We start from the raw sequence: 15,742 nt of genomic DNA, 5'->3' as shown, positions 1-15,742 counted from the left end.
GCAGCTACGTGGCAGAGCACATGAGTGCTCGAGGCTCAGAGTGCATTTCTTAAAAGTTGGAACAACTGCAAGCCCACAGGCCAAGGCAAGGAGTCAGATTCTATCTCAAACCTCCCGAAAATGAACTCACAAACAACCGTAAACTTAGGTGAAACCATGGGTGGTGGTCCAGAGGGCGCAGAGCCCAGATTCTCAACGAGGGGGGGGGGGGAGGGAGCCAGCGCTAGCGCACAGGTGTGGAGAGACAGGTTGTGAGAGAGTTGGGAGCAGGAGGGAGGGAGAAACGTTTCCTGTTCTCAGGGCAGGAAATGAGAACTAAAGAAAAACGGTAGCTGTTACCTGTTCCTGTGCTCCCCTGGAGCTGGTGGAGCACAGCAGGACTTCACGCAGCCCCCAACCTCAGCAAGGGCTGGTCTGGGCCTACCCTAACCTGCTGAGGAAAGGCCAGCTCTCCACTTCCTTTCAGCACCCACCCTCACCCTGGGGTCCGTCTCTACCTATTCACAGGATTTTACCATTTCAAATGAGAGGGAGGTTTTACAGGAGTTTCCCACTGAGGTCTCATCTAAATAGAGGCAAGCTTAGCTGCTTTGTTGGTTGCTCTGGATTCCAAACTTTATAGGAATCTCCCTCTTTATATTTATTAAGAACATGATTTCCAGGGCTGGGAAGGTGGCTTAGTGGTAGAGTGCTTGCCTTGCATGCCTGAGGCCCTGGGTTCGATTCCTCAGCACCATGTAAGTAGAAAAAGCCAGAAGTGGTGCTGTGGCTCAAGTGGTAGAGCACTCGCCTTGAGCTGAAGAGCTGACGGACAGCGCCCAGGCCCAGAGTTCAGGCCCCACAACCAAAAAAAAAAAAAGTAAAAATGACGCTAAAAACACAAGCAACAAAAGAAACAAAGGTAGGCCGGGTGCTGGTGGCTCACACCTATCATCCTAGCTACTCAGGAGGCTGAGATCTGAGGATCTCAGTTCAAAGCCAGCCCGGGCAGGAAAGTCTGTAAGACTCTTATCTCTAGCCACCAAAAAGCAGGAAGTGTAACTGTGGCTCAAGTGCTAGAGCCCTAAGCTTGAGTGAAAAAGCTGAAGGACATCACCCAGACCCTGAGTTCAAGTCCCAGGACTGACACAAAAACAAAACATAAAACCCACAGAGGAACTGCACTGTCACAGGATGTGAGGAAACTGCTCTGAGGCGCCGCTCCGCTCTCCACGCAGCAACGCGCTTGTAAACAGTCCTTGCTGGCGGGAAGGTTGACCTGAGAGGCGGCTGGGGACTGAACAGGGCAGATCACCCGTCCGCTCAAGATGGGGGATGTGAGATCTGTAACCAGGTGTCTTGTGAAGAATAAATGAGCAAATGATATAACACGATGATGCGGTACTGCATATGCCAGCCTCTGCACTAGATGCTTCGCTGTGGAACTGTACCAGGAGGAACTAAAACAAAATGAGTACACAAATGGGGAAAGTGGGACAAAAATAGACATCTTCTCTACAGTCATGTCTGATGAAAGGGCTGGGTTCAAACCCAAGTCCGATACTAACACATTTCATTTACTCATCTGCTATTCTAGTGAAATAAAGGCTTTCAAATCACTCTCCCTGGAAGCCAGAATAGGCTTGAGCACGAAAAGCTCTCCATGTCTGCTCCCTGTTGGATATAAGCTTATATCCTCACATAATAAGTTAAAAGCTAGTAAGGCACTGGGGTTGATCACCAGTGCCTGCACGTGTGCACGTGCATGCGAGTGCGCGCGCGCGCGCACACACACACACACACACACACACACACACACACACACACACACACACAGGCACATATACACAAAAGTGAAGCAGGTTGAGCCCTGGTGGCTCAAACCTGTCATCCTAGCTACTCAGGAGGCTGAGATCTGAGGATTAGGGTTCAAAACCAGCCTAGTCGTGAAAGGCAGCTAAACTTTAATCTCTAATTAATCACAGAAAAAGCTGGAAGTGGCGCTGTAGCTCAAGTGGTAGAGTGCCTTAAGCAAAAGAAGGCCAAGGGCAGGACTGGGAAGGTGGCTCAGTGGTAGAGCGCTTGCCTTGCATGCAAAGGTCCTGGGTTTGATTCCCCAGCACCACATAAGCAGACAAAAAAAAAAGCCGGAAGTGGTGCTATGGCTCAAGTGGTAGAGTGCTAGCCTTGAGCTGAACAGAGTTCAGGCCCACAACCGACAAAAAAAAAAAAAAAAGGTCAAAGACAGCCCAGAGTTCAAATCCCAAGACTGATAAAAAATAAATAAGAGATAAGAGAAACAGTTTTCATTCCTAGATAAAAAAAAAAAAAAAAGAGCAAAAAACCCCATGCTCTTAACTCACACCTGTAACCCTAGCTACTCTGCTGCAGGCTGAGATCTGAAGATCATAGTTCAAAGACAGCCCAGGCTGAAGAGTTCCGGTGAAACTTTTTTTTTGGGGGGGGGCGGTCAGTCATAGGGCTTGAACTCTGGGCCTGGGCACTGTCCCTCAGCTCTTCAGCTCAAGGCTAGCACTCTACCACTTGAGCCACAGTGCTGCTTCCGGCTTTTTACTTTTTGCTTATGTGGTGCCTCAGGCATGCAAGGCAAGCGCTCTACCACTGAGCCACCTTCCCAGCCCCCCTAAGCTTCTTTTGTTCAAAGCTAGCACTCTTACCACTTGAGCCACAGCACCACTTCTGGCTTTTTTCTTTTTGCTTATGTGGTGCTGAGGAACCGAACCCAGGGCCTCATGCATGCAAGGCAAGCACTCTACCACTGAGCCACCTTCCCAGCCCAATCTTTTTTTTTTTTTTGCCAGTCGTGGGGCCTGAATTCTGGGCCTGGGCACTGTCCCTCAGCTCTTCAGCTCAAGGCTAGCGCTGTACCACTTGAGCCACAGCGCCACTTCTGGTTTTCTGGAGGTTAATTGGAGATAAGAGTCTCATGGACTGTCCTGTCCAGGGCTGGATTTGAACCACGATCCTCAGATCTTAGCCTCCTGAGTAGCTAGGATTATAGGTGTGAGCTACTGGTACCTGGCTCCATAAGACTCTTATGATAGTGTTCAGCCATAAAAAGGTGAATCCTCCTTTGTCCATAAACTTGAAAGACGCTATGCTGGGGGGCGGCGGGGGGGTGCGGGGAGAGGCTGGCCGCGATTCCTGTGAGTCTGTTTGCATGACATGAATGTGCTGCTCCCGGCGGGGTGTGATTACGTAATGGATGTAGGGCGTTTTATGGGGTGGTGACAGTGTTGAAGGTTTTGAAACTGAGGGAGCTGGGGGTTGCCCAACACTGACTGAGAACAGGCCGAGTGCCGTTCTGTGCCCACAGATTATATGAATTTTGCTTTGAATTTATTTACTGCCTTAATGTTTTTATTTACTGATTTTTGTGTTTTAGCAAGATGTATTGCCTTGATTTTTCCAGGACTGAGACTTCAATTCAGAGGCTCAAGGTCTTGCTTAGCTTTTTTGCCTAAGGCTGGAGTCCCACCAGTTGGGACACAGCTCCACTATGACCTTTTTGCTGGCTGGTTAGTTGGAGATAGAAGTCTCTTGGATGTTTCTACCTGAGCTGGCTTTGATCTTGACCTCAGCATCCTGAGTAGCTAAAATTACAGGCATGCACTGCCAGGGCCGAGCCATTGCCATGACATTGTGAGCGCACGTATGTGTGCGTGCGCGTGTGCACGCCTGTATGTGTTGGTACTGGGGCTTGAACTTGGGGCCTGGGCACCTGGACACTATCCCTTTGCTCTTTTACTCGGATAGTGCTCTAGCAATTGAGCCACAGCTTCACCCCCACTACCAGCTTTTTTTTTTTTGGGGTCCGGTCCTGGGGGCTGAACTCTGGGCCTGGGTGCTGTCCCTCAGCTCTTCAGCTCAAGGCTAGCGCTCTACCACTTGAGCCACAGCACCACTTCCTGTTTTTTTCTTTTTGCTTATGTGGTGCTGAGGAATCGAACCCAGGGCCTCTGGCATGCAAGGCAAGCACTCTACCACTGAGCCACTTTCTCAGCCCCCCACTACCAGCTTTGTTTTTGGTTGTAGGGCCTGAACTCAAGGCTTAGGCACTGTCCATGAGCTCGTTTTGTTTAAGGATAGAATTCTACCACTTTGAGTCACAGCACCACTTCTGATTTTTCTGGAGGTTATCTTGAGATGAGACTTTTACAGGGACTTTTCATCCGGGCTGCTTTGAGCTGTGATTCTCAGGTCTCAGCCTCCTGAGTAGTGGATGACAGGCGTGAGCCACTAGTGTGGGCTCTGTCCTGGTCTGTTAGGTCCCTTTAAGAGCTATGTGTTGAGGCTTGCCCAGTGGAGCAGTGCTCAGAGGTGGCTGGGATCGGAGGCTCTGACCTCGCGGATGGACAGACCTGTGGGGGTCCAGGCCTCACAGGCTCTTGGGGAGCATGGGCACGGGGCTCCCAGAGGCAGGGTCTGGCTGGGGGAAGCAGCTGAAGTAGCAGCAGTAGAAGCAGGAGAGAGCCCTCAGAGGGCGGGGCCTGCCAGCCCCTTCCCCCTCCTCCTCCCCTCCCCCCTCCTCCTCTCCCTCCTCCTCCCCCTCCTCCTCCTCCTCCTCCTCAGTCCTGACCGCCTGGAGCTGAGCAGCACTGCTCGCCACGCGCTTCCTGCCAGGATGATTTTCCTCACGACAGCCCAGAAACAAGGGAGCCAAGGGATCCTGGGCAGACACCTCTCAGACTGGAGCCAAAGTAAACCCGCACCGCTCCAAGTATGTTGTCCCAGGGACAGAGAGCGGACCTCCGGACCTCCAGACAGAAGTGCTGTTCTCAGCTGCTGTGTTTGGGCCAGCTGAGAGCTAACACAGCTCTCCAGCCCGTGGGGACCCAGGCCAGGCCCCTCAGCCTCCCCAAGTGCTCCCAGTGTCCTGCCCAGCTCCTCCCTGGCTAGTTCCCCATCGCTGCTTTCTGGATCCGAGCACAAAGCACAGCCACCACGTCCCGGCAGCCAGAGAAGTTCCTGTGGCCAGGCCAGTGGCGTCCCCCGCTTGCCGGGACCGTGGCTGGGCTGGGATGTCTGTCTCTAAGACTCGGCTTTCTTCACCTGGCCTCAACCCTGTCTGTGGGGCAGCAGCTGGCTCTGGGGTGCAGCCCAGCTAGGCAACAACCTAGAGAATCACAAAGGATTCCCAAGGGCCCAGGAGGTGGGGTCCCCAGGCCCTAGGGGGTTCTCCAGCTCCCGGCAGGGAGGCCGGCCAGTCCTCACCTCCCGGGCTTGGGTGGGCTGCAGAGGGGACCTGAGAAGCCCCTCCCCCTGTTCTGAGCACACTCTGGAACTGGCGCCCGCACTGCCCGGAGATGGGACACCTGCCCAGGGCTGGAGACGGAATGAAGCCCGCGTCTGCTCTGGCTCCCAGGGACAGAGTTCTTAGAAAAGTAGTGCAGTGTCCCCAGCTCCAGCCAGGACAGCCTCATTCCAGAGCTGGATGGGCTGCAGCAGAGGCCGGGAATGGACGGAGGCTGAGTGGGTGCTGGCCGGGGCAGAGCGGACACGAGAGGCGGCAGGGCCAGAGCCAGCCGGCCCTGTGGAGGGGATGCCCCGCACCCCAGCTCCCCCACCCCCCTGTGACCCGGGGGGACCCGGGAGGCTGAGAGCTGAGGACCGCACAGGCAGGAACGGCGTGAGACCCTTACCTCCAACCAACCCCAGAAAAGTGGAAGTGGCGCTGTGTCAAGGGGTAGGGTGCCTCCTTGAGCTGAAGAGCTGAGGGACAGCGCCCAGGGCGAGTTCGAGCCCCACCACGGACCACAACAAAGAAAGGAAAGCTTGTGCTGGGGGGCGCCGGTCCATGGGAGGGTGGACGCAGCTCCTCCCTGGCCGCACCCCTGCGCTGCAGCATTTCCAGGGGCTCCCTGGGGGGGGGTGCTCAGCCAGCTCCTCTCTGGCCTTCAGGCGTGGGACCCGGGAGGCCCCAGCTCTTCACTGGCAGCTCTGAGCTCTTTGGTCCTGAGGGGTGGAGGAGGTGTGGGGGCGCAGCTGGCCACCCAGCGGGGGCAGGGAGTCTGTCCTCACCCCCCAGCAGCACTCCGGGCCTCGCAAGCCAGGCGCCACTGCTGCATGACCGGCCACCTGAGGTTGGGTCAGCCCAGGCGAGGGGGGGGGTGGCGGCGCTGCCTGCTGGGCTGCTGGCTGGTGGGGAGGGGTTCTGAGGTGGGCGGGCGTGCTGGTGGGGAGGGGTTGGTTCTGAGGTGGGCAGGCGTGCTGGTGGGGAGGGGTTGGTTCTGAGGTGGGCAGGCGTGCTGGTGGGGAGGGGTTGGTTCTGAGGTGGGCGGGCGTGCTGGTGGGGAGGGGTTCTGAGGTGGGCGGGCGTGCTGGTGGGGAGGGGTTGGTTCTGAGGTGGGCAGGCGTGCTGGTGGGGAGGGGTTGGTTCTGAGGTGGGCGGGCGTGCTGGTGGGGAGGGGTTCTGAGGTGGGCGGGCGTGCTGGTGGGGAGGGGTTCTCAGGTGGGCGGGCGTGCTGGTGGGGAGGGGTTCTCAGGTGGGCGGGCGTGCTGGTGGGGAGGGGCTGGTTCTCAGGTGGGCAGGCGTGCTCGGAGCTTGGCTTCTCTGGCATTTGGAGGTGGGGTGGTCAGGCCCCAGGCAGGGCGGGGGTCAAACCTGACCGCTCCTGGTCCCTTGGAGGGGCCCATGGGAAGGTGGGCTGTTTGTTTCGGGGGTGTGAACTCGGGCTGACGCTCCGGGCCCGACGTTGTTCCTTGGGCTTCTCGACCGAGGCCGGTGCTCGGTGAGCCGGAGTCGGCCTCAGGGGCTTCCCTGTCCCGGCCTCCGGAGCAGCCAGGGTGTCGGGCGGGAAGGTGGGAGCTTCCCCGCCGCGGGCGGGCGGGCGCGGCCTCGGCCCGGTGCGCTCCGCCCCTCGGGGCCGCCTCGGCGCCGGCTGCCCGCTCGTTTCATGGAAATGGCGAGGGACGTGGAGCGGACGCGCGCGGCGGCGGACGGCGCGGGCCGGGACCCGGCGGGGCTGCGACCCGGGCGACGCCCGTCCCGAGCCGTGGCCGGCCGGGCGCGGGCGCGGAGGTCCGCGCGGCCGCCCTGCGGCGGGGGCCGCGCCGACGGAGCCGCGGACCGGGGCCCGCGCCGTCGGGGGGGCGGCGGGGCGCGGGGTCCGGGCGGGGCGCGGGGCGGCGCCGGGCGGCGGTGACGTGCGCGGGGGCCGGGCCGCGCGGGCCGAGCGCTTAAAGTCGCCCCCGGCGGCGCGAGGGCAGCGGCGGCGGCGGCGGCGGCGGCGGCGGCGGGTAGGCGCGGGACGGCTGGGCCCCGCGGGCTGAGACCCCCTCCGGCCCTCGCGGGCGTCCGCGCGTCGGGGACCGGGCCGGAGCGCGGGGCCGCGGGCGGCGGGAACGCGCGGGTGGAGGGCGCACGTGCGCACGGCTCCCCCGCCGGCCCGACGAGCGGGGCCGCCCCGCGCGCCGCCCGGACCCCGCGCCCGGGAAGTTTTCTCCCAGGAAAAGCGCGCGGTGACGCGCCCGCCGGGGCGCCGGAGCCCGCTTCGTCCCCGCGGCCGGTCGGGTCCCGGGGCCGGCACAGGCAGGCCGGTCGCCCCGAGCCCGCGGCCGGGGTGCGCGCTTCCCGGGGTTTCCGGCCCCATCGCCCCGGCCCCCGGCCTCGGCTGCGCGGCGGAGGGGACGAGGGCCCCGGCCGGCGCGAGGGGCGGCCGTGAGGGCGCGGGATGGGGGGCGCGGGGTGCGGGGCGGCCGTGAGGGCGCGGGATGGGGGGCGCGGGGTGCGGGGCGGCCGTGAGGGCGCGGAGTGGGGGGTGCGGGGCGGCCGTGAGGGCGCGGGGTGGGGGGCGCGGGGTGCGGGGCGGCCGTGAGGGCGCGGAGTGGGGGGTGCGGGGCGGCCGTGAGGGCGCGGGGTGCGGGGCGCGGGGTGCGGGGCGGCCGTGAGGGCGCGGGACGCGGGATGCGGGGCGCAAGGTGCGGGATGCGGGGCGGCCCTCAGCCTCCCTCCGATCCCAGGCAGCGCCCCCGAGCTCGGCCGCCGGCTCGGGGGCGCGGGAGGCGGGAGCGGTCGGTGCGGGCCCCGCTGGCCCTGCCCCTGGGAGCCGGGAGGAGCCGCGTGCGGCACTCGGGGCCCCGTGAGCGGAGCCCCGGCCTCGGGCTACTCCGGCGCGGAACCGGGGCGGGGCGGGGCGGGGCGGGCGGGCGGCCCCGCGGCCGGCGAGCCCGGGCCTCCCCGCCTCAGCCTCCATCTGTGAAACGGGCGGCTCGGACGGCCTCTGCCGCGGGCGGAGCGGCGCCCGGAGCCCGGGTCCCCGCGGAGGGCTCGGCGCGCGGGCCCCGCGCTCGCCCGCCCGCCCGCGCCCGGAGGCGGGGTGAGGGCGCCTATTCCAGGCAATACGGCGCGGCTCCTCCCTTGGCGCGGTCACGTCCCCCACGTTCCCCGGCCTCGGGGGCGGAGCGTCCGCCGGGCTCGGCCCCGCCCCGCCCGCCTCCCGCCCCGCCCCGCCCGGCCTCCGGCTCCTCCCCCGCCGGCGGCAGAACGACCCCATCGTCCACGGCCCGGCTTAGGCGCCACCCGAGGCCCGCGCCCCGCGCTGCTCCCCACGCGCCTCCCGGCCGCAGGTGCCGCGGGGCGTGGCGCGGGCGGGGGGCGTGGCGCGGCCGGGGGCGTGGCGCGGGCGGCCGGGGGCGTGGCGCGGGCGGCCGGGGGCGGGGCACAGGGCGGCCGGGGGCGGGGCCGGCCTCCCCAGGAAGGGGCTACCACCGCAGGGGTCTCCGCGGGCCGGCCTGGCCTTCCCGTCTCCCCGGCCCGCGGCACCCGAGCGGGGCCGGGGTCCTCCCGCGCAGGGCCGGGCCCCTCCGCGGCCGCGCCTCCGGGCAGCCCTCCCGCAGCCCAGATCGGCTTTCGGGCCGCTGGTTTATTTCGGGGCTGGTTCGCAGGGAAGGTAAATGTCAAGGAAAGGCCGGCCGAGCCCGCGGGGGCCGCGGGGGGGGGGGGCGCGGGGCGGGGCCGCGCCGACCGGACCCCGGCCCCTGACCCCGGCCCCGTGGCCCCTGGCAAGAAGCGCGCCTAGCTTCCGCTCCCGCTCCCGATGGCGAATCAGACCTTGCTGAGCCCTCACGTCTGGGAACGCGGGTGCGAGGGGGTCCGGGCGTGGGGAGGGAGGAAGGGAGGGGAGCAGGGGCGTGGGGAGGCTGGGGGCCCGGGCGTGGGGAGGGAGGATGGGAGGGGAGCAGGGGCGTGGGGAGGCTGGGGGTCCGGGCGTGGGGAGGGAGGGGAGCAGGGGCGTGGGGAGGGAGGGGTCCAGGGGTGTGGGGAGGCTGGGGGTCCGGGCGTGGGGAGGGAGGGGTCCAGGGGCGTGGGGAGGGAGGGGTCCAGGGGTGTGGGGAGGCTGGGGGTCCAGGCCTGGGGAGGGGGAGGCCCGGCGGGCAGATGCTCGGCCCCTCCTTGGCTGTCCCACCTGCAGACACCCTCTGAACCCCGAGGCTATGGTGAGATGCACCCCTAAAATCCTCCCTTGGAGAGGCAGGCCCGGCCTGTAGGGCTTTTGAGGGCTGAGGTTCAGACCCAGCCTAGGGGAGGCTACGCCAGGGTGCCTTCCCAGGACGGGCAGAGGAAATCCGAGCCAATTAAGGCGTGGCTCCAGCGGCCAGGTGCCCACCCAGCAGGCACAAGGCCTTGAGTTCAAACCCAGCACCACGCACACACAGAGTTCCCCATAGTATGTAGTCTGTTCTCCTGGGGGTGAGGGTCCGCTGGATGCTCGCCTCTTTGGCCCTGTCTTGGGTGGGGGTCAGGCAGGGCGCCCTTGAAGACCCCGCTGGGTCCCTGGCCAACACCTCCAGGCCAGCCATCAGGGCGGTGCACGCTGCATGCAGGAGGCGGCAGGGCGGGGCTGAAAGGCCCCACCCAGCGTCCTGTCCTGGAGCTCCCAGCATTGGAGGCGGGGGTGTCCACACCAGACACGCCAGCCAGCCTCACAGCCGGGGCCTGCTTGTCTCTCCAGCTTGCTGGCTGGCCACACTACACGGTGGATTGAAGGCCACAGGTCAGAGGCGGACACACTCGCTGCAGCCGTCTCCTTGGTGAGGGAGGGGCTGTGGGGCAGGGCTGGGGACCCGGGAGGTGCTTCTGGGTGTGAGGCAGGAGGATGCAGTCTGGTCCGCTCTGCTTCACATGAGCTAGACGGGCGCATAAAGAGGGAAGTCAGCCGCAGGCTGCTTGCCTGGTAGCTGGGGTCAGGATTTCCCCCGTGGCTTCCTGCTTTAGATAGCCGCCTCCCCCCCCCCCCCCCATCGGGGCCATCGGCCGTCGCAAGGTCAGTCTGTGGGTAGTTCCAGGCAGGGCCACAGTGAACGGCCTCTACCCAGGGGGACAAGTGGCCACCCGCCCCTCTGCCCACCACTCCAACCCTACAGTCTCGGCCCCACCCCAAGCCCCTCCCTGCACAGCACCTGGACCTAGAGTGGGAAGGGCTGGACCCCAGCCCCCCCTGGGGAGAAACAGCCTGGACTTGGATGGGGCTGGGTAGAGGTCTCCGGTGGAGCAAGGCTGGTGCAGAATCTGCAGGGAGGACTCGGCGTGGCCAGGGGACTGGGGTGGCAGGTCCCGCCACTGCGAAGCCCAGCACCAGGAGACACAGGCTGGCTTCCCTGCAGCTCCCACTTTTTACAGGAGCAAAGCTGAGTCCCCCAAAAGGGCCTTTCCAGCCAGTGTGGGAGGCGGGAGGCCAACCAGGGGCCCAGTTGTCAGCCTCCAAAGCAGCAGGTGAAGGTGACTACAAGGTCCTGGGCCGGTGCCAGCAGGCTGCCGACGACGGAGCTGTGTAGTGGCCGCAGGGGCTAGCCTGGGCTTCCCAGGGACCTTGCCTGTCTGTCCCAGAATTGCCCTCCTGGGCTGCAGCTGGGGTGACGGGACTCGCGCTCTTCTCTCTTCCAGCCTTCCTGGACATGGGAGGTGCTGCCGTGGACGAGGGCCCCTCCGGCGTCAAAGCCCCAGATGGCGGCTGGGGCTGGGCTGTGCTCTTTGGCTGTTTTGTCATCACCGGCTTCTCCTACGCCTTCCCCAAGGCCGTCAGCGTCTTCTTCAAGGAGCTCATGCGGGAGTTTGGCATCGGCTATAGCGACACGGCCTGGATCTCCTCCATCCTGCTGGCCATGCTCTATGGCACAGGTGGGCCACCTGCCCCGGGGCCACGTCCGGAGTCCTCGGGGACTCACCCAGATGGCCCGGAAGCCCGGGCTTCCCTGGAGGGCAGGCAGAGCCCAGTGGAAGTGGACTGGGCCCCATCCAGCTCCTGTGTGGTATCTGTACACAGCCGCGGGGACGAAGCTCCCGAGGGCCCTGCACGGGCTGGACTGAATAGAGAGACCGGCCCTGGGGCTCTGAGCAGGTGCCCACAAGTTCCTGCCAAGAGACACTGGCAGTGGGCCTGGGCCTGGGCAAGGGGTGACCCTGAGCTCACGGTGGGGGGAAGGCCCAGTGGGCGTGGGGAGGGCGGAGCCTGGCTGGAGGCCCGCCCCACATCCCCAGTGCCTCCCACAGGCCCGCTCTGCAGCGTGTGTGTGAACCGCTTCGGGTGCCGGCCAGTCATGCTGGTGGGGGGCCTCTTCGCCGCCCTGGGCATGGTGGCCGCCTCCTTCTGCAGAAGCATCATCCAGGTCTACCTCACCACGGGCGTCATCACCGGTGAGTGGGGCCTCACCCTTGCGGCCTGGCGGGGTGTGGCGTGGGGCCCGAGTCTCTGAAGAGCTGTAGGCCAAGCGTGGTTCTGGGGGGGAGGGGACTGGGTGGTCACGGCCGCTCTCTTCCCCGCAGGCCTGGGCCTGGCCCTTAATTTCCAGCCTTCCCTCATTATGCTCAACCGCTACTTCAGCAAACGGCGCCCTCTGGCCAACGGGCTGGCCGCGGCCGGCAGCCCCGTGTTCCTGTGTGCGCTGTCTCCGCTGGGCCAGGTGCTCCAGGACCACTATGGCTGGCGGGGCGGCTTCCTCATCCTAGGCGGCCTGCTGCTCAACTGCTGCGTGTGCGCTGCGCTCATGCGGCCGCTCCTGGCGCCCCGGCCGAGTGGGGGCCCCCAGCCCTCGCGCCAGCCACGGCGGCTGCTGGACCTGAGCGTCTTCCGGGACCCGGGCTTCGTCGTCTACGCGGTGGCCGCCTCCATCATGGTGCTGGGTCTCTTTGTGCCCCCGGTATTTGTGGTGAGCTACGCCAAGGACCTGGGTGTGCCGGATACCAAGGCGGCCTTCCTGCTCACCATCCTGGGCTTCATTGACATCTTCGCCCGGCCCACCGCCGGCTTCATCACCGGCCTCCAGAAGGTGCGGCCCTACTCCGTGTACCTCTTCAGCTTTGCCATGTTCTTCAACGGCTTCACCGACCTGACGGGCTCCACGGCCAGCGACTACGGAGGCCTGGTGGTCTTCTGCATCTTCTTCGGCATCTCCTACGGCATGGTGGGGGCGCTGCAGTTTGAGGTACTCATGGCCATCGTGGGCACCGAGAAGTTCTCCAGTGCCATCGGGCTCGTGCTGCTGATGGAGGCGGTGGCAGTGCTCATCGGACCCCCGTCCGGCGGTGAGTGCAGGGCCGGGCCGGGCGTGGCCTCGCCCCTTCCGCCAGACGCCCGCCTCAGGAGGTGGAGGCCGGGGAGAGGCTGGCGGCAGGCGTTGGGGTGGGCTCAGCTTTACAGCCTGCACCAGGGCTGCCGTTCTGGGCAGCTCACGGGGCAAAGCCACTGCTACTTCCACTTCTTTTTTCTTTTCTTTTTTTTAAGGCACAGAAAACCTGTGAAATTTGGGATGATTTTGGCTGTGGGAGGGCATCTGCAGCCTCTGGCTCCCTGTTTCTGTCAGTCTTGGGGAGGGAGCCCAGAACTCCTGTGCTGGGCCCTCTGTGGTTTCTGTCCCCAGTGGCAGCCACACGGAGGCCACCAGGTGTGTGTGTGTGTGTATGTGTGTGTGTGTAAGATCGCCGGGCCCAGCATGCCCTGTGACTCTGCAAATGCCCAGAGTCACATCTATTTTTAGCCTCTGAAGGGAGAGGAAGTTGGGAGGGTGGTGGGCGGGAGCTGCTGTGGGATCCGGCCAGACCCCGCCCCCGTGCCCCTGGGGGCCCCGGAGCCCCCGGTGACTGGGGCATTGTTGCAGGCAAGCTGCTGGACGCGACGTGCGTGTACAAGTACGTGTTCATCCTGGCGGGCGCCGAGGTGCTGGCCTCCTCCCTGGTGCTGCTGCTGGGGAACGTCTGCCTGGGGAAGCGTCGCCAGGCGGCGCTGCCGCCCGCCGAGGACAAGCTCCACCAGCCCCCCGCGGACTTGAGGGTGGACTCGCAGGAGGTGGAACACTTCCTGAAGGCGGAGCCTGAGAAGAACGGGGAGGTGGTTCACACCCCAGAGACCAGCGTGTGAATGCCCGGCCGGGCAGGCAGGGAGCAGGGACGAGGTACAGAGACTGGCAACGCTCATATTTATTTCACCAACAGGACCAGCTGAGGCGGGGCCATCGGCTCGGCTCTGGCTGCCTGGTCAGCGGGTCAGTGTTTTACGGGGGGAGGTGGCGGGGTGGGAACCGTGTCATTCCAAAGTGGATCTGCGGTGAAGCCAAGCCCCGGTTACTAGCTGCCCCTGCCAGGGACCCGGCCTGCCAGCCTTGTGCAGCCTGCACCCCCACCCCCACCCCTGTGGCCAAGGACCTGGAAACCCACACTTTGGAGACAACACGACTTTAATGCGAGCGTGGGGCTGGGGGAGGCTGAAGGGCGGCACTGCACTGCCCAGGACCCTTCCTCACGCCCCCCTACCCCACCGCGCCCGCCCCTCTTGGCTCCTTCCGCCCGAGAAGGTGGAAGGAGTCTCAGGAACGCGTCCCGGGAGCTGTCTGCTGTGCTGTGCTGTGCTGCTGTGCTGTGCTGGTCCCACCCCCACTAAGAAACAACCTGGTTACTAGAGTGGCTCTGGTCCTTGTCCATTTTCCCCGCACTACGTGTTGCAAAACACTGCTGACTGGAAAGCTCAGCAGCCACCATGCTCTCAGGGAGTGGCGAGGCGCTGGCAGGGCGGAAGCTGGAGGCCACAGACAGCGGTGCCGGGCCTCCAGGCTGGCCTGGGACCTGCAGAGTCTGAGCTGACCGGGGTAGGCCGAGCGTGACTGTTCATTGTCTGTGGGCTTCAAACATAGACTTTCCTGCCTTCCATTTATTCGTCCCTCTGGCCGGCTGGCAAACTTGCTCTACGTGGTGGGACCTGCAGCTGGCTCCCGCGCGCTCCCTCGCTCCCCGTCCTCTGCCCAGCCCGCGCTGTGCTCGGGCTCCCCCCGGGCACCTGGCACCCACCTGCCCGTGCGGCCACTGGTGGCCTGTGTGGCGGGAGCCCTCAGTAGGTGGTGCGTCGTGGGCGCTGGGGACGGCAGCGGGCACCCTGGCGGGCTGGGTGCAGCCGGAGAGACGCCACGTCCCTGCTCCTCTGCAAGGAAAAGGAGGCAAGAGCTCACGTCCCAGGCCCGGCCACGCGCGTGTGCACACACATGCACACATGCATCCACGCACGCATGCACGGCTGCCCTGACCCTGTCAGGCAAGTGTGCTCTGGGTGTCCCCTCCCCTATCTGGTCTTCTGCGTCTGCCTACTGGGACTCGGCTGGCAGGCAGTGTTGGCCATGGCAGCCACACAGCCCCACGTTGACGCCCAAGGGTCAGCGTGTCCTCGGAGACAGCCCCGGGCCCAGCGGAGCAGCAGGGGCCACCATGGCTGTGCACCACCTGTGCCCGCATGCAGACACGAGGTGGCTGGGCTGCGTGGACAGGGCCTGCGGTCCTCACCGGAGCCCCAGGGCCTCACTCAACCTTAGGCCACACGAGGAGGTGCCCTGCACACCTTGCTAGGAAATGGTGGACCCTAGACGTCGGGCTTTGGGAAACAAGAACCGGAGCCATTGCTTAGCTGGGAGGGGGCCACAGCTGGATTCTAAATGGAAGGCTGCTGGGCAGTATTACTCAGCAGCCAGAGAGGGAGATAAATGGGGCGGGCAACCTAGGCTCATGCTGATGAGACCTGGAGACCCTGTGAAGGGTGGTGGACGCTGGTGGAAAGCCGGAGAGCTGTTTACAGTAGGTTCTCAAGGGTCCACTTAGGTTCAGAAAACTTGAGGCAAGGCTCTGCACCTCTTCTAGTGGGGGGGGGGGGCGCGGGTGGGAGGGCTGCTGGACAGTGACAGCCACTGGCAGGGACGTGGTAGGTGACCACAGGCACCCACCCAGGCCAGAAAGAGGCTGGAGGAGGCTCAGAAGCCTTTATGTATATAGTCTACTCAGGAGGCTGATGGAGGGATTGTTGTCCAACGCCAGCCCAGGCAGGAAAATCCCGAGACTTATTACAGTGGAGGGGGGGGTCGGGTGACAGAGCTCCAGCCTGAGCAAGCAAAGCTCTGGACAAGCCCTAGGACTGCCGTGGGAAAAAAGAAAAAAAAAAGCTAGGGAAGACGGAGTCTGGTTGGACCTGGCTGGGGGGGGGGGGAGGGGAAGAGGGGAGCAGGTCAGGGAGGTGAGGGAGTATAGGACCTGCCTTCCAGCACACATGCCGTCATGGCTCTCATGAAGGGCACCACCAAGGTGAGGTCAGACACTTCCTCCCAAGAGCTCCAGCCCTCAGGAGGGGTTTGCCACCGTGGACTTTGCAGAAACATCACAAGATCCCCAAGTGGACGACTCACGGGCTCCCACTCCCCCAGCCCCTCCTCACGGCACCCAGCACCCATGGCGAAGAAGGAAAGGATGCCATCCTCACAGTCAGCTGAACAA

At 64.2% G+C, this 15,742-nt stretch overlaps 2 protein-coding genes across 3 annotated transcripts; one reads left to right on the top strand and one right to left on the bottom strand.

Annotated features, from left to right (window-relative positions):
• Window positions 1-6,575: 6,575 nt before the first annotated feature.
• LOC122098335 (basic proline-rich protein-like) lies at window positions 6,576-8,495 on the bottom strand. The gene has a single exon (XM_042668711.1). It carries the CDS (start codon window positions 8,493-8,495, stop codon window positions 6,576-6,578), a length of 1,920 nt encoding a protein of 639 aa, XP_042524645.1.
• Window positions 7,223-13,894, top strand: Slc16a3 (solute carrier family 16 member 3). Of its 2 annotated transcripts, XM_042668708.1 has the most exons (6): window positions 7,223-7,239; window positions 9,954-10,032; window positions 10,886-11,119; window positions 11,492-11,635; window positions 11,765-12,523; window positions 13,096-13,894. In XM_042668708.1, exons 3-6 carry the CDS (start codon window positions 10,897-10,899, stop codon window positions 13,353-13,355), a joined length of 1,386 nt encoding a protein of 461 aa, XP_042524642.1. In that variant the 5' UTR covers window positions 7,223-7,239; window positions 9,954-10,032; window positions 10,886-10,896; the 3' UTR covers window positions 13,356-13,894. The 2 variants fall into 2 exon arrangements, with proteins under 2 accessions (XP_042524642.1, XP_042524641.1); XM_042668707.1 differs by lacking the exon at window positions 7,223-7,239 and having other exon boundaries at window positions 9,922-10,032.
• The last annotated feature ends 1,848 nt before the right edge of the window (window positions 13,895-15,742 follow it).

This window comes from Dipodomys spectabilis, unplaced genomic scaffold (genome assembly GCF_019054845.1).
Source record: "Dipodomys spectabilis isolate Male_0828 unplaced genomic scaffold, ASM1905484v1 ptg000476l, whole genome shotgun sequence".
NCBI classification, from domain to species: domain Eukaryota; kingdom Metazoa; phylum Chordata; class Mammalia; order Rodentia; family Heteromyidae; genus Dipodomys; species Dipodomys spectabilis.
The sequence above is the reverse complement of the archived record's forward strand: the minus strand, read 5'-3'. Positions and strand labels throughout refer to the sequence as shown.